The following is a 14,845-nucleotide window of genomic DNA, read 5'->3' as shown; positions in this document are numbered from 1 at the left end:
GGAAGACAGGACTTCTAATTCATTACCCCAAGTCTGAGTGACTGTGGGACAATCTATGCCCCAAAATCCTTCCCAGGGGACCTGGTTTGCTGTTCCAGGTGAGGGGGATTGGCAGGTGGCTGTGGAGCACAGAGCACGAGAGAGTGGGTGTTGTTTGGAAGACCAGAATAAAGGCAAACCCCTGTGCCTGTGCTGGCAGGGTGGCACTGCCAGGCTTGGGTGACATGAGCTTAACACACTTAGGCTTGCTCAAGTCAGACACTCGCTCGGGGGTCTCAGGACTTACAAGTGGGTTTTTCCCTGCAGTCGGTCCCGTCGGATGGGCAGCGGGCCGATCCCGAGCCCGCAGGGACCCGGCTGTGCACCCACCCGCCCCGTTTGGGCTCCCGCTGCCCCTTCCCCGCAATCCTCCTCCCGCCCGCCAGACGGAGACCAACCCTTACCGCAGGGGTTGGTGTGATGCCCGCCGGGAGTTGTAGGCGCGGCGGGGTTGGTGCCGATGCCCGCCGGGAGTTGTAGGCGCGGCGGGGTTGGTGCCGATGCCCGCCGGGAGTTGTAGGCGCGGCGGGGTTGGTGCCGATGCCCGCCGGCAGTTGTAGGCGCGGCGGGGTTGGTGTGATGCCCGCCGGGAGTTGTAGGCGCGGCGGGGTTGGTGTGATGCCCGCCGGGAGTTGTAGGCGCGGCGAGGTTGGTGCCGATGCCCGCCGGCAGTTGTAGGCGCGGCGGGGTTGGTGCCGATGCCCGCCGGGAACTGTAGGCGAGGAGGCCCTCAGTAAGCCCGCGCGCCCAGGGGCCCACGTTGGTGGCGTCACTTCCGGCGCCCTGGGTCTCGGCGGGATGGCGGCGCGGCGAGTGGCGCGGCAGGAGCGGGACCAGGATCAGGATCCCGACCCCGACTGGGCCGGGATGGCGGCGCTCCCTGAGAAGACCGTGAACGGCTGGGTCCTGCAGTTCTACTTCCACCGCGCCATAGAGGCCTATCGCTCCGGGCGCAACCGTGATTTCCGCCAGTTCCGCGACATCATGCAGGGTGCGCGGCGCCGGGCCGGGGAGCGGCGGAGCTGAGGGCGGCCGGGGCCGGGCTGCACCGGCCTGACCAGCCGTTTGTCCCACAGCGCTGCTCGTGCGGCCCCTGGACAGGGAGCCGGAGATGGCCCAGATGCTCCGGATAATGCAGCTGCTGTCGCGGGTCGAGGAGGGCGAGAACCTCGGTAGGTGCCCGGCCTTTCCTGCCAGCTCTGGGGAGCCCCGGTGCTGCTTGCCGCCCGCTCCCTCCTCCTCCCTGTCCTGTGTCCGTGTCCCTGCACTGCCGGAGCTTTATCCCTGCACAGAGCTGGGCTTTGGGCTGGGGTCTCCCTGCGGGTGAGGGGTAGCTGTTTGTATCTGTCTCGCTGGGGGGCCAAGAGCAGCATCCGCGGTGCCCCGGGGCTGGCGTGCTGGACAAACACATCACCCTGGTGACTCCTCAGAGCTTCCAAAATGCTCCCCTGGGTCAGTGCTGGGCACTTGGGAAGTTCTCTAGCGGGGCTTCCAGAATTTCCCACGGCTGTTGGGGGGCAGGAATTGCAGTTCAGACACTCGGCAGTGCCTCGGCGGCTGTGGGATCTGTGGTGCACCTGTGCGGGTGGACGGCTGCCACCTGTGCAGGTGAATAACCAGCTCTCCATAGGGAAGCGCCGTGACCCCCCCCCAAAAGTATGGATGCCAATTCTTATAGATTGCACCTTCGACAAGGAGTCAGAGCTGACCCCACTGGAGTCGGCCATGCTTGTCCTGGACTTCATCCATGAGGAGTTCTCTGTGGCGGACAGGACGATGGAGGCTGTGCAGAAAATGGTGAAGGAAGCTGTAAGATCTTTTTCTTTCTCAGTAAATGTGTTGTGCAGCTTTTGCCTTGGAAGGGCCTCATGTGGATGATGGTGGGAGTTGCCTCAAGTGTGGGATTCTCTCGTTATCTGCAGGGATGTGGGAATTCAGTGTTGGCACTGAGCTGTTCCCTGTGCCTCGCTTCAATCTGTCTTTGCTTTCCTCTGCAGGCCGTTGTTGTTTGTATCCGAAACAAGGAATTTGAAAAAGCTTCTGATATCGTCAAGAAGCACATGGGGAAGGAGCCCAGAAACCAAGTGAGTCTGTGCTGGAATGAAGTGGGAGCTGCTGGTGTGTCTGGCAGGGGTCTGATGAATCCTGGGAGGTTTGGGGTGAGGAGGCCAAAATGGAAACAATCCTTCTGGAGTGCTAGTCCCTCAGTGTTGCATGTTTCGATTGTCATGTTAGAGCCCCTTCTGTCACTCACCTTTCCCCACACACCTTCATGGGCCTTCCAGGTATCACCATTTATCCCTTGAGGAGCCTCCAGCTCACCTTCAGAGCAGCTTCTGGGAGCAGCAGGAGTTCCCATTCCTGTTTCTGCAGGCAGTGGGGGGGGTGCTTGGGCACTGCAGGCAAGGAGAATTCCTGAAATAAGGTGGTTCTGCTGTTCCTCTGGCCTTTTCCTGGCCTTACCTCAGTGTAAATTGATTGTGCCTGGAGAATGTCCAGCAGGAGCGGCCCAGTCCTTGCCCACACCCTCGCTCTGGCTGTCACCAGTTTCCTTGCCCAGGGTGTTCTTACCTGATCCTGTGAATCCCTCCTCTAGAAGAAGAAGAATGAGTGGCTGGCTGTCATCCGGGAGAAGAATCCCTCTCATCCAAAGGTCAAAAACTTCTCCTACGAGGACTTCCAGCAGAGCATCTTTGAGTTCCTGAAGGGCTACGTGGACGACTCGGAGCCGGCGCTGCTGACGGTGCGTGTCCCCCCCACTGCCCTGGGGCTCAGGTGCCTACTTGCAGCAAGTTAAACCTGGAACACTCCAAATTCAGTCCATTCCTGAGAGGTTTACATGGTCAAACGCGTTTTTCTATCCATGAAACGCCTTTGGGAGGGGATAAAATGGAATGGGAATCATCTCTGTAACACTGCTGTGCTCTTCTCTCTCCAAGTTACTGAAAAAGACTTTGAACTCAGAACATGCTGACAAAGGAAAATCCTCGCTGGGGACTTCTGAGTTTGCAGATGGGCTGAGCAACCAGGCAGCAGATCCAGAGGCCTGCAGAGGGGCAGAGGGCCCAGCCAGAGCTCCAGAGGCCTTGGGAAGGGCGGAGGCTCCAGCCAGAGCTCCAGAGGTCTCGGGAAGGGTGGAGGACCCCACCAGAGCTCCAGAGTTTGCAGGAGCAACAGAAGACCTGGAGGGAGCTGCCAGCCCTGCAGAAAGGGCAGCTGGTCCCACAGTAGCTCCAGAGATTATGGAAGAAGCCGGTACCCCTGCAGAACCTATGGAAGTAGTCACTGACCCAGCAGCAACACCTGAACATTTAACAGCAACATATGACATCCTGAAGGGCACTCCAGAGCCTATGGAAATAGCTAAAGAACCAGCAGCAGCAGCAGCCCCAGAACTCCCCAGAATGTCCACCAGGGAATCACAAAGGTGGGCAGAGGAGTCTGGCTCTAGACTGTGGATGCAGTGTGGCTGCAAGTTCTCTTCCAAGGGCTAATCCTCTGTGTCCAGGCAGCTCCTAATTCCCCAAATGCTTGCCCAGGCCAGCCCAAAGGTGTTGGTGCAGGACTCTGGATCCTGGGAAAGGTGTTGAGGTGGTTTGGTTCAGTTGCTGACAGGAAGTGCTGTTGTGACCAGGGAGGGGGCAGTGGCTGCTCTCGTGGAGAAGCAGCAGGAATAGCTGGAGGCAGTGGAGCATGAACGTGTGCTCTCCACACCTGGGGCACTGTGCTGTTTGGGAAGAGTACTGGAGGGCTGGGAATGGCCTCTGCCATTGTAGATTGGCACTGCAGGGCCAGGAGCTGGGGTGCCAGTGGAGGGAAAGGCTGGATTTCGGGCCAGCAGAGCTCTACAACCCGCTTGGTTGTGTTTATTTTATAGGCAGCCCCCTGGAGCTGTAACCTCGTGTGGGATTTCTGTTCTGAGAGAAGCTTTCAAGATCCTGTCGGACTCCGGGGACTCGGACGCACTTTTCACCAAACTGGACGAAACAGACTTGCCTTCCCCCAAGCAACTGTCTCCTTCTGTATCCCACAGAACCAAGAGATGCAGAGAAACGGAGAATCAAGCTTCTGAGACCTCAGAGCCTCCTGAAATACCCCGTAACATCAAAAACTTGTTCAGCATAAGCAATCTGATCGTGGAGCTGGACGGCTCGTCCTGCAAGTCAAGCGAGTGCCCCGACTCTTCCCAGGAGCACGTGGTCTCTTCTGCTTCCAAACCTGCTCCGAAATTGCCTGATGAGCCCTTGTCTGCCCAGAGTGAGAAGTATGAAGCCCCTCTCGTGTGGTATTGTCTGCTCTGCCCCCAGTCTTGTCTTGCGGATGTTGGTAGCCTGAGCACCAAACCCTTGCCTTTTGTCCTAAGATGAGTGTTGACCTTGCTCGCCAGCCCATGTGGAACTGGGCACAGCAAACTCTCTTGTCCATATGTTTGGCTTTAAAATTAATTACGGCTTAATGGAGAGGAGAAAATGATCAGGTCCTGCTGGTAGTGAGGTGCTGCAGCTGGTCCTGGCAGGTGACTCCAGTACATGTTTTTCCATACTTCTCCCAGCTTTAGCATCATTGGCCAGAGTCTGTAGAAGCATCCTGTGGAGTCTTGTAGGAGCATCCTTCTCCTGCTTCCCACCTCTTGAGAAATACAGTGTCCAGAGGCTGGCTCTGCTTGCTTGGTAGCCCTGCACCTGCTCCCCAAAAAACCTCTTGAGCCAGTAGCCAAAGTAAACCCTCACCTAATTTCAGGCCCCTCCAAGGAAGGTGGACCAGCTCCTGCGGCACAGAGGAGAAGGACAGCTGGAGTGACGAGGATGAGCTCTTTGCAAATGCAGGTATGAAAATTCTCCTGGCAGGGATTACCTGTGCTAATCCTGGCATGGGGGTCACTTGCAAGGGTCTTGCTGCTGCCTGGGTGACTGAATTTTGAAACTAGAAATCCTGTAGAAAGGCTGGGATAAAGGAATTGGAGTGTATTGCCTGTCACAGGGTGCTCTGACTGCACAGCTCAGCAGTTAAACCCAAGGCAGCCTCTCAAGGAGATCTGTACCTCCCAAATCATGGGAAATGTAACTCTCTTCCCTGTTTTCCAGCATCCCTTGAGAAAAACAACATCTCCAAGATCTCCAGCTCCAAGAAACAGGTATGTGGAGCCTTAGGTGCTTTCAGGAGGCCCTGCAGTGGGGCGGTGTCCCTACAGTCTCCATGGTAAAACAGGCTGGAGCTGTGCCTGTCCTGCCTGCAGGGCACTGGGAAGGTGCCTCAGGTCCCTTTGTCTTGATGGCTCAGAGCAAGGTTTGCTGAATTCCCCTCATGCTGGAGAGGTTCAGAGTCTTGTTCAGGTGAGGGACGCACATCTGGCAGCTGTTACCCAGGAACAGGTCCCACTGTGCTGCCAGGACCTGTAGGAAGGCAGCTGCTGCACATCTGGAGTGCTGTGTGCAGCTGCCAGGACCTGTCTGCCTTCCCTGCTGTTCCTGGCACTGGTGACAAGGGAAGGAACTGGCAGCAGGCTCTCTGCCATGCTCCTCCCTGCAGCTCCTTCCTTGCTGTTTGCAGAAGTGGACGGTGCAGGAGAGCGAGTGGATCAAGGAGGGGGTGAAGAAGTACGGGGAAGGGAGGTGGAAAGCCATCTGCCTCAGGTACCCCTTCCAGAACCGCACAGCCGTCATGATCAAGGATCGCTGGCGGACCATGAAGAAACTGGGAATGCTCTGAAGTTGGGAGCCTCTCTTTTTGTTGTTGTTTTTTGGAAGCTGGACCAGAAGTGCTGTCCTAGGCAGTGTGGGAAGCCCCTCTGACACTAAAACCATGACTGAGAGGAATGCATGAACCCTGTTTTCCAGCTGTGGATCAGTGTGCTGCAGGTGGCAGGGGCTGTACTGCCTCTCAGCATGAATTTAGAACCACCTGGATTGAGACTTCCTTGTCCACCTCACCACTGCAGCTGCTGAAATTAATCCCAGCTGTTTGCTCTGCTCAGGTGTGATCAGCAGGATGATCTCATAGGTGATTATTTTTTTGTGCTTTAGTTGTCTATTCTCTGAATCACTCGTTTAATGTTTGCCATCACTTGCTCGTGGAAGAGAGGCAGCACTGAGTCCCAGAGCTTCTGTGGGGAAGAAATCCAGGCAAGAGGATCTCCTTGGATTTTTTTTTCCCCTGTTCATTTCTGCTTTGTAAATGGCTAATCTGTGAGGAGAAATTCCTCCCTTCCAGCTCTGAGGCTTTAAAAAGCTAAAATTACTTTGTGCTTCAGTACTTGGAGCTGTTTGTTTCCATGGTAAAAATTCCATTTCTGTCTGACTTAGGTCACGTTTTCTTTGCACTTTTCATGGTACTATCCTTGCTGTGTGTGAGCTCCAAGACTGCTACGTGTTCCTGCCTTCAAGTGCCAAAGCTGGAACAATAATTTGTAAAATAAACTTTTCTTGCTTGATATCAAGAGTTGTGAAAGTGTGAATTTCTACCTCGTGGGTGCAAATCCAGCAGAGGGGCACTGACTGCCCCAGGAATGTGGGGCTTTCCCTTCCCCTCTGGGAGAGTTGGGCCAGGAGCAGCACTGCCCTGGAGGTGTGACATGCCGGTGTAAATGGGAAGCTAGTTTCAGGATTAGATTCCTGTGGGAAAAGTTCAGGGGTGCTACAGGGGCACTTTGTAAACTTAGTTTCTAAGTTTCTCTTGGCTGCCTTCCAGCAAAGCCAGGGCTGGGAGAAGTCTTATCTAGGAACAGCTGCTTCCCTCTCTGTCCTTCAGCTGCAGGTGCTGCACTGAGTGTCCCTTGTCCCCTGGCTGTGGCCATGCATTTTCCTCCCCTTCTGTAAATCCTTTCCCTGGAGAGCCCTGGGCAGCAGGAGCACTAGGTCAGAGATGCAGGCCACTACTGGCCAGTGAGAGGCAATGCCAGTTGGTGCTGCCCATGGGCAGGAGCTGTGTCCCATTCCTGCCTGCCGCACAGGGTGTCAGAGCTCCAGCTCTGCAGTGGGATCACCTTGAGCCGCGGCTCCTGTGCCGGCACAGCCCTGGCACTGCGGTGCAGTTAATGATTACCCTGCGCCTCGTCCCGCGCTGCCCTGCCTGGGGAACAAGTGCTGGAGCCCAGGGAAGCAGGAGGATAGGATGCTGCTGCTGTTGCTGCTGGCACTGCTGGGCCCCACTGGCTGCCCCAGGACAGAGCCCCTGAGTGGCTCCAGCCAGGAGCCGCTGTTCCGCGGCGCCGACCGCTACGACTTCGCTGTCGTCATCCCCGCCGGCACCGTGGAGTGTTTCTGGCAGTTCTCACACCAGGGGGGAAACTTCTTCTTCAGCTACGAGGTGAGTGCTGGGGACGTGTCCTGGGAAGTTGGTGACACAGCCAGGGACTGGCTGTGCTGGATCCATCCCGTGCTGGTCCTACGGCACACGGCGTCTCGGGGACTGTGCCTTTCTTACAGCAGTATCATGGAATTGTTTGGGTTGGAGGGATCTTAAAGCTTGTTTCCTTCCACCCCCTGCCATGGCCAGGGACACCTTCCACTGTCCCAGGTTGCTCCAAGCCCTGTCCAACGTGGCTTTGGGCACTGCCAGGGATCCAGGGGCAGCCACAGCTTCTCTGGGCACCTTGTGCCAGGGCCTGCCCACCCTCAAAGGAAAGAATATCTTCCTACTATAACCAACTTAATCCCTATCCATTATCAATCCCATGCATTTTTAAACTACCTGGTTAAAGTGGTGCTGGGAGCTCCAGCATTGTTGGCAGCTCTGCCCTTCACTGCCTAGCCAGAGGCTGTGGCACAGCCGAAGGTCCTGGCACAGCATGTCCCTGAGCTCTGTCCCCTTCCCACAAGGAAACTCCAGCCCTTTCATGTCCTGTTTACACTGGGCTGGCTGAAGGAGAGCCAGTGCATAGCTGTGCGTGGCAGTAGTAGCTTCCCCCCAGTTCTGTGCTTGGCAGAGCAGCCCCAAAGGAACACGTCCTCAGGGCTTGGCACAGCTCTATCCCCGACACAACAGTGACCCACAAATTCCCCTCGGGTATTCCCTGCCTCCAGGTCCAGCGGGCGACAGGGATTGGCAACAGCAGAGCCATCCTGGTCACAGCAAGTGATCCCAATGGCTTCCAGCTTGGAGCGTCCCGGGACGTGAGGGGACAGATCGACTTCCTCACCAAGGACACAGGTGCCCCCAGCCCCTGCAGCAGCTCTGAGCCTGCCTGGCCAGGGCTTCCCCGAGCACTGATTGCTTCTGCAGGGGGAGGATGAGGGTTGAGCACTTGGGATGTGTCTGACTTCTGCCCTTCCACCCAGGGACCAACAACCCCTTTTCCTCTGCAGGTTTCTACCAGCTCTGCCTGGACAACGAGCAAAACCACTTTGGCTTCATGCAGGTTTATGTAAACTTTGGTGTGTACTATGATGACTTCAACATGGAGCACAAGCAGCCAGCAGAGAGGAAGGAGCTGAATGACACCCTGGAGGCAATCAGGGTGAGGGTCAGCGAGGCCATAGGGCGCCCCAGCACAGCAGGGATGGGCATGTCCTGCCCAGGACACTGAACAGGGCATTTGCTTGGGCTGAGCTGAGCACTGGGCCCCAGGGGCAGCTCTGAGTGTAGCTCTGTCTCTCCTGCAGATGAGCATCCAGAGGCTGCAGATCCACACCTTCCACATGTGGCGCTTCTACAACTTTGCCCGGATGCGGAAAGGGGCTGACTCCTTCCTCCTGGAGGCCAACTACAACTATGTCAACTGGTGGTCAATGGCCCAGAGCTGTGTCATTGTCCTCTCCGGGGTGCTGCAGCTCCACTTCCTCAAGAGCCTCTTTCACGCTCAAACCTCAGGCAGCCAGAAGTGCTAGAACAGGGCAGGGACCTCCCTGCAGAGCCAGGTGACCTGGCTGCCACTCTGTCCTACCACAGAGTGGGAGGAAAGGCTGAATTCAGCTTCCAGGAGGAGGTTGGAGAGTTCCCCCTGCTCCTGTCTCATCTCTGGCCCTGACATTATCCTGAGAAAAGCCAAAGGCCACAGTGGCACCGGAGTTCTGTGTGCTGTGTGGGTTTGTCACATCCCTACCCATTTTTAGTGTCTTAATGGGCCTTTTCTGCCAGACTTCCAATAAAGAAATCCTTGCCAGAGTCCAGGGAGTGACTGCTGCCTGCTGCTGCCATCCAGCCTCTGTGAGTCTCGAAGCTGCTGGCTCCTCCCTCCCTCCCTGAAGCACATCCTCAGCCTCCCCTCAATCCCATCAGCCCCCCCAGACACACCCCAGTGAGTCACATTCCCCAGAAGAGGGGGGAAGACTGATTCCCCCTGGGCCTCCACACCAGACAAAAGGCAGTGAAAAAAGGAACAGGCTTTATGTGACAGGGCTGGAGCCAGGGCCCCTCCTCCCATGCTGGCAGCAGCCCCCTGAGGGCTCTGTGCTGGCAGGTCCCACATCTCCATCCCACTCCGGGTGGGCTTCCCACAGCCGTGGCGCAGGACAAAGTCCGTTCTGCCCCGGAACACTCACAGAGCATGAGGGTCCCCGCGGGTCCCTCATGTCAGCGTGTCCTCGTTCCGCACGTACTCCCCGACATCGGCCTGGTGGAACACCACGATGGCCAAGGGGTCGACCTTCCGGCACTCCTGCGTGGACTTGGCGGCCACCCCGAAGCCCTGGGGGATGGAGGGGAGGTGAGGGAGGTCGCCCGCCTCATAGCCCCCCACAACCCAGGCAGGGGCCAGGCACTCACCAGCGGGACGTCGGCCATGGAATACACCACGACACCCTGGTACTGCGCCGTGTTCTCCGTGATGCGGCCCAGCCCCGACTTCAGCACGTGGTTACCGTAGAGGAAGGACTGTTCCGAGCCCGGCTTCACCCACACCTTGTACTGCAGGAGAGGGGCAGAGCCGTGAGGGGCCGTGGGGCCGGCACGGGGCCGGGGCCGGCCCGGGGCCATGACCCACCTTGGCGTAGGGCGCGAGGAAATCCAGGGCCGTGACGCTGAGCCGGAACTTCTGGGACTTGGTGAACTTGCCGAAGCAGGTGCCCGGGGCCACCAGGCTGTCCCGGGGGACGCTGGCCGCCAGCTTCAGCAGCTTCTCACTGCGGGAGCAGGGCGGTGCTGGGCGGCGGCCGGGCCCGCACCCCGCGGCGCCGCCCCGCTCCCCGCGCCCCCCGGGCCCTCACCTCAGGTAGTACACGCGGTCCCGGTGCAGGCGGAAGCAGTAGGTGCCATCGGGCCGGTCCACCAGCAGCTGGATGTTCTCGCCGATGCTGCAGGGACAGAGCCCGTGAGCCCGGCCCCTCCTGCCGCGGTACCGCCGGGGCCCGGCCCTCCCGGTCTCGCTCCGTGCCGACCCCCGGTGTCCACCACTCCCTCGGTCCCCCTTGGTCTCCCCGTTCCCCGGGATCCAGCCGGCCCAGCCCTGCCCGTGCCCATCCCTTCTCCATGCCCGATCCCCGGTGCCCATCCCTCCCGGTCCCCGTCCTGTCCCCGTGCCCGACCCGCCCGCTCCCGGCCCCTCACTATTTCCCGAGCTTCTCGAACACCGCCCGCGTCTCGGCCTCCGTGAGCGGCCGCATCTCCCGCGCCGTGCACGCGGGGCCGCCGGGGCCGGAAGTGACCGGGCCGGAACCGGCGGCAGCGGAAGTGACGGACCCGGAACCGGCGGGCCCGGAGGTGACGCGGCGGCCCCGGCGATGGCGGCGGCGGCGGCAGAGGAGGCGCGGCTGCTGGCCTGGCTGCGCGGCCCGGCGGCGCCCGGCGGCCCCGAGCTCGCCGCTTATGTGTCGGAGCTGGCGGCGCTGGGGCTGGCGGAGCTGGGCCGGGAGCCGGCGCGCTTGGCGGCGGAGCGGGCGCGGGTCGGGGCCGAGACGCGCCGCCTCGCCTTCGAGCACTACCGAGCCTTCATCCGCTCCGCCGAGTGCACCGGCCGCGCCGGCCGCGGCTTCGGCGGCATCGAGAGCCGCCTCGGCAGCCTGCTGGAGCGGCTGCCCGCGCTGCAGGACGCCTGCCGGTGCGGGACGGGCAGCGGGCACTGGGAGCGGCGGGTGGAAACATGGCAGGAAGGGCCGGGGATGGAGTGGGCTGAGCTGGGGAGCGAGAAGTTCCGGTGCTGAGCCCACTAAGGGTCGGGCCGGCTGGCACTGGGCAGGAGGCAACACTGGGAGCGGCCGGTGTGGGTGGGAGGGTCCGGGGATCCACCCGCTGCAGGGAGGACTCTCCCGCTGATGCCATCCCGGCCCCGCAGGACCTTCATGCGCGATGCCGAGGCCATCGCCTGCAGCCGGCGCATGAACAGCCTGACCCTGAACCGGCACACGGAGATCCTGGAGATCCTGGAGATCCCGCAGCTCATGGACACCTGTGTCCGTAATGGCTACTACGAGGAGGCACTGGAGCTCACGGCCTACGTGCGCCGGCTGGAGAGGAAGCACAGAAACATCCCCGTTATCCAGGTGAGCCCTGCACCGTCTTTGCCCTGTTACTGAGGTGAACCCCTTGTTGTCCCACCCTGTGATCCGGGAGAACCCTGTGCTGAGCTGACCCCGGTGAACCCCGACTCGAGGCTCTGTGTTCCCCAGGGCATCGTGGAGGAGGTGCGGCAGTCGGCCCAGCTGATGCTGACGCAGCTGATCCAGCAGCTGCGCACCAACATCCCGCTGCCCGCCTGCCTGCGCGTCATTGGCTTCCTGCGCCGCATGGACGTGCTCACCGAGGCCGAGCTGCGCGTCAAGTTCCTGCAGGCACGGGACGCCTGGCTGCGCTCCACGCAGGCCGCCATCCCCGACCACGACCCCTACGTGCACATCACCAAGACCATCGAGGCCTGCCGGGTGCACCTGTTCGACATCGTCACCCAGTACCGTGCCATCTTCTCGGACGAGGAGCCGCTGGCGGCGGCCGAGGGCGCGGCGCCGGCCGAGGGGGCCATCTTCCACGGCTGGGTGCTGCAGAAGGTCTCCGAGTTCCTGCGGACGCTGCGGCGTGACCTGGAGCGCGGCGTGGGCGGCCGCCTGGACTCGCTGCTGGGGCAGTGCATGTACTTCGGGCTGTCCTTCAGCAGGGTGGGCGTGGATTTCCGCGGGCAGCTGGCCCCTCTCTTTCAGCGCGTGGCTGCCGATGCCTTCGGGAAGGCGGTGGAGGAGGCGGTGGAGAAGTTCCGCGAGGAGATGAATTCCTACACGCTGATCTCGGCGCCGGCCGTGCTGGGGGGCGGCGCGGGAGTGCCGGTGCCCACGGCCCAGCCTGGGACGCTGCAGCCCCCCATGGTGCTGCTGGACTTCCCGCCCCTTGCCTGCTTCCTCAATGGGCTCCTCGTTGCCTTCAATGACCTGCGGCTCTGCTGCCCCATCGCCCTGGCACAGGATGTCACCGCCTGCCTGGACAGTGCCCTTGCTGAGGTGAGTCTGGGGGACAGAGCTGGGACTTGTCCTTGGAGGTCATGAGGCTGGTTTGTTCTGAGTGAGCTGGGAAAGCCTCTCAGATCAGCCAGTCCAACCACTCCCCCAGCACTGTCAAGGCCACCCCTTCTGTGTCCTCAAGTGCCACATCCACACAGCTGTTAAATCTCTCCAGGGATGAGGATCCACCACTGCCCTGTGCCAGGGCTGGACAGCTCTTTCCATGAAGAAATTTTCCTAATATCCAACTTAAACTTCGTGTGGCACAACTGGAGGCTGTTTCTTTTTGTCCTGTCCCTTGTTCTTTGGGAGCAGAGCCAGGCCTCACCCTGGCTGCCCCTCCTGTCAGGGAGTAGTGGAGAGCGAGAAGGTCCCCCTGAGCCTCTTTTTCTCCAGGCTAAGCTCCCCCAGCTGCTCCTTGTGCTTCAGCTCCTCCTTCAGCTCCATTCCCTGCCCTAGCCACACTCCAGCCCCACAGTGTCTATCTCGGAGTGTCCCAGAACTGACCCCAGGTGTGGTGTCACCAATGCCCAGCACAGGAAGTTGGGCACTGCCCTGGGTCTGTGGCCACACTGTTGCTGGTACAAGCCAAGTGCCATTGACCTCCTTACCCACCTGGGCATGTGGCTGTCATCAGGTGACCCGTCTGTCTCTCTGTCTCCCCAGGTGACCAAAACCATCCTGGCCTTCCACCGTGCTGAGGAGGCGGCTTTCAGCGGGCGGGAGCAGGAGCTCTTTACCCAGTTTTGCACAGCCTTCCTGGAGGATCTGCTGCCTTACTTGAACCGCTGCCTGCAGGTGCTTTTCCCTCCAGCACAGATTGCACAGGCACTGGGTGAGATCTCAGGGTTTCGTTTCTGTTGCAAGGAAAGGACACCCATGGCTTCCCCCTGGCACTGAGTGGGCCCTGTCCTGCTCGTGCCTCCTCCGTGGGGGTCTCGTTGCGCGAAGACCCCCTGACCCCTCTCTCCCCCTCCCCAAGGTGTCCCCCCCATGCAGCTGCAGCGTTTCGGCCGCCTGGGCCGCATCGACGTGGCCGCGCTCAGGGAGCCGCTGGCTTTCCTCCTTCCGCCGGCACCGGGCGAGGAGGAGCCGTCCCCGGAGACCGCCCCGGACCCGGAGGGGGAACACGCGGCCGTGCCCACCGAGCCCCCGGAGAGCCCCTCCGGGGCCGCCGCGCTGCCGGGTGCCGCGGTGGCCACGGGCTAGCGGGGTGTCACCGGCAGGAGCGCGCCGGGGCCGCCAGGGGGCGCGGTGCGGCGGGCGGGTGCGCGCGCACGCGGTGCGCCATGGCGGCGGCGCTGGGGCGGGCGGCGGGACGGGCCCTGCCGGGACCCGCGCCGCTCCCGGCCCGCGGCTGCGGCCACGCGGCGGGCTGGGACCGGCGGGAGCGCTCCTACTGGCGGGCGCTGCGACGCCGGGTGTTGGGCCCGCCCGTGCCGCCGTTCGCCGCCCCGGTGCAGGTGGGAGCCCCGGTGCTGCGCGGCGCCGCCGCCGCCGTGTCCCCGGAGCAGCTGGGCGGCCCCGAGCTGCGGCGGCTGGCGGCGGCGCTGGCGGCCGGGCTGCGGAGCCGGCCGTGCCTGGGGCTGAGCGCTCCGCAGCTCGGGGTGCCGCTGAGGGTCTTCGCCGTAGAGCTGCCGCCCGCCCGCTGCGCCCAGTACCCGCCGGCGCTGCGCCAAGCGCACCGCATCGAGCCCTTCCCGCTCCGCGTCCTCGTCAACCCCGCGCTCCGCGTCCTCGACACCCGCCTCGTCACCGCCCCCGAGGGCTGCGCCAGCATCCACGGCTTCTCCGCCTACGTCCCGCGGCACTGGGCCGTCCATGTCTCTGGTATGGACCGACCCGCCCTGTTCTGGGTGCGACCCCGCACCTGCCCCTTCCTCACACGGGCCCCTTCTCTTACACTGGTCCCACAGTCTCTCCCGGGTGTCCCCATTCTCACACGGGTCCCTTAATTCTCTGATGGGTTCCCTGTTCTCTCACAAATCTCACCACACACAGGTCCCCCACTCCCACACGGGTCCCCGTTTTTTCCCCTTAACCACCACTACCCCGACCGTAGGCACAAACGAGCTCGGGGTCCCGGTGAGCTGGGAGGCGTCGGGCTGGGCCGCCAGGATCATCCAGCACGAGATGGACCATCTGGATGGGATCCTCTATATCGACCGCATGGACCCCCGCACCTTCACCAACGTGGGCTGGATGGAGCTGCTGGACTGACCCCAGTGTGCCCACACGTGGCTGCCCTGGCCCTGGTGAAAGAACCAGCGCAGCTCTGGGGGCTCCCACTCAGCTTTACTGCAGCCAATACAGACCTGTGGCCTCAGCGTGGCTCCAGCCCTTCCTGCCCACGGGTGTGCAAAGGGAGGCACCCAGTGTCCGGCCCACAGTCCCCTGGGCACTGGGAATTCCTTTGTGGGTCTAGGAACAGCCTGCTGCCAAGGCTG

General features: G+C 61.3%; 4 protein-coding genes across 9 annotated transcripts; 3 read left to right on the top strand and 1 right to left on the bottom strand.

The window, feature by feature from the left end:
- The first annotated feature begins 826 nt into the window (after positions 1-826).
- Positions 827-6,475, top strand: TERF2 (telomeric repeat binding factor 2). 4 transcript variants are annotated; one of them, XM_066194823.1, is made up of 10 exons: positions 827-1,030; positions 1,116-1,211; positions 1,718-1,848; positions 2,037-2,123; positions 2,636-2,782; positions 2,979-3,466; positions 3,917-4,303; positions 4,780-4,865; positions 5,124-5,173; positions 5,590-6,475. In XM_066194823.1, exons 1-10 carry the CDS (start codon positions 838-840, stop codon positions 5,746-5,748), a joined length of 1,824 nt encoding a protein of 607 aa, XP_066050920.1. In that variant the 5' UTR covers positions 827-837; the 3' UTR covers positions 5,749-6,475. The 4 variants fall into 4 exon arrangements, with proteins under 4 accessions (XP_066050920.1, XP_066050919.1, XP_066050922.1 ...); XM_066194822.1 differs by having other exon boundaries at positions 1,670-1,848; positions 2,639-2,782; XM_066194825.1 differs by having other exon boundaries at positions 1,670-1,848; positions 4,073-4,303.
- A 640-nt stretch (positions 6,476-7,115) lies between these two features.
- TMED6 (transmembrane p24 trafficking protein 6) lies at positions 7,116-9,134 on the top strand. The gene is made up of 4 exons (XM_066194834.1): positions 7,116-7,344; positions 8,061-8,187; positions 8,343-8,494; positions 8,640-9,134. The coding sequence occupies exons 1-4, from the start codon at positions 7,150-7,152 to the stop codon at positions 8,862-8,864; spliced, it is 699 nt and encodes a 232-aa protein (XP_066050931.1). The 5' UTR covers positions 7,116-7,149; the 3' UTR covers positions 8,865-9,134.
- Positions 9,135-9,339: 205 nt separating this feature from the next.
- Positions 9,340-10,627, bottom strand: NIP7 (nucleolar pre-rRNA processing protein NIP7). Its single transcript, XM_066194835.1, has 5 exons — positions 10,522-10,627; positions 10,182-10,268; positions 9,959-10,097; positions 9,742-9,882; positions 9,340-9,664 (listed from the first exon to the last, which is right to left on the bottom strand). Exons 1-5 carry the CDS (start codon positions 10,575-10,577, stop codon positions 9,545-9,547), a joined length of 543 nt encoding a protein of 180 aa, XP_066050932.1. The 5' UTR covers positions 10,578-10,627; the 3' UTR covers positions 9,340-9,544.
- Positions 10,628-10,685: 58 nt separating this feature from the next.
- COG8 (component of oligomeric golgi complex 8) lies at positions 10,686-14,724 on the top strand. 3 transcript variants are annotated; one of them, XM_066194827.1, is made up of 6 exons: positions 10,686-11,011; positions 11,246-11,453; positions 11,580-12,398; positions 13,065-13,233; positions 13,381-13,579; positions 14,489-14,724. In XM_066194827.1, exons 1-6 carry the CDS (start codon positions 10,695-10,697, stop codon positions 14,616-14,618), a joined length of 1,842 nt encoding a protein of 613 aa, XP_066050924.1. In that variant the 5' UTR covers positions 10,686-10,694; the 3' UTR covers positions 14,619-14,724. The 3 variants fall into 3 exon arrangements, with proteins under 3 accessions (XP_066050924.1, XP_066050925.1, XP_066050923.1); XM_066194828.1 differs by lacking the exon at positions 13,381-13,579 and having other exon boundaries at positions 14,461-14,724; XM_066194826.1 differs by lacking the exon at positions 14,489-14,724 and having other exon boundaries at positions 13,381-13,691.
- The last annotated feature ends 121 nt before the right edge of the window (positions 14,725-14,845 follow it).

The sequence above is a fragment of the Chamaea fasciata genome, unplaced genomic scaffold, assembly GCF_029207755.1.
Source record: "Chamaea fasciata isolate MVZ Bird 193981 ecotype frontalis unplaced genomic scaffold, bChaFas1.0.hap1 SCAF_12, whole genome shotgun sequence".
Lineage (NCBI taxonomy): Eukaryota > Metazoa > Chordata > Aves > Passeriformes > Sylviidae > Chamaea > Chamaea fasciata.
This window is presented reverse-complemented; position numbering and strand designations above follow the sequence as displayed.

Coding starts and splice junctions, on each gene's coding strand:
- TERF2 (XM_066194821.1), top strand. CDS start 838: ATGGCGGCGCGGCGAGTGGCGCGGCAGGAGCGGGACCAGGATCAGGAT. Junction 1,031..1,115: donor GTTCCGCGACATCATGCAGG/GTGCGCGGCGCC, acceptor TTTGTCCCACAG/CGCTGCTCGTGCGGCCCCTG. Junction 3,467..3,916: donor TCCACCAGGGAATCACAAAG/GTGGGCAGAGGA, acceptor TTTATTTTATAG/GCAGCCCCCTGGAGCTGTAA.
- TMED6 (XM_066194834.1), top strand. CDS start 7,150: ATGCTGCTGCTGTTGCTGCTGGCACTGCTGGGCCCCACTGGCTGCCCC. Junction 7,345..8,060: donor ACTTCTTCTTCAGCTACGAG/GTGAGTGCTGGG, acceptor CCCTGCCTCCAG/GTCCAGCGGGCGACAGGGAT. Junction 8,495..8,639: donor ACACCCTGGAGGCAATCAGG/GTGAGGGTCAGC, acceptor TCTCTCCTGCAG/ATGAGCATCCAGAGGCTGCA.
- NIP7 (XM_066194835.1), bottom strand. CDS start 10,577: ATGCGGCCGCTCACGGAGGCCGAGACGCGGGCGGTGTTCGAGAAGCTC. Junction 10,269..10,521: donor TTCGAGAAGCTCGGGAAATA/GTGAGGGGCCGG, acceptor CTGTCCCTGCAG/CATCGGCGAGAACATCCAGC. Junction 9,883..9,958: donor TCCTCGCGCCCTACGCCAAG/GTGGGTCATGGC, acceptor CCTCTCCTGCAG/TACAAGGTGTGGGTGAAGCC.
- COG8 (XM_066194827.1), top strand. CDS start 10,695: ATGGCGGCGGCGGCGGCAGAGGAGGCGCGGCTGCTGGCCTGGCTGCGC. Junction 11,454..11,579: donor GAAACATCCCCGTTATCCAG/GTGAGCCCTGCA, acceptor TGTGTTCCCCAG/GGCATCGTGGAGGAGGTGCG. Junction 13,234..13,380: donor ACAGATTGCACAGGCACTGG/GTGAGATCTCAG, acceptor CCCCTCCCCAAG/GTGTCCCCCCCATGCAGCTG.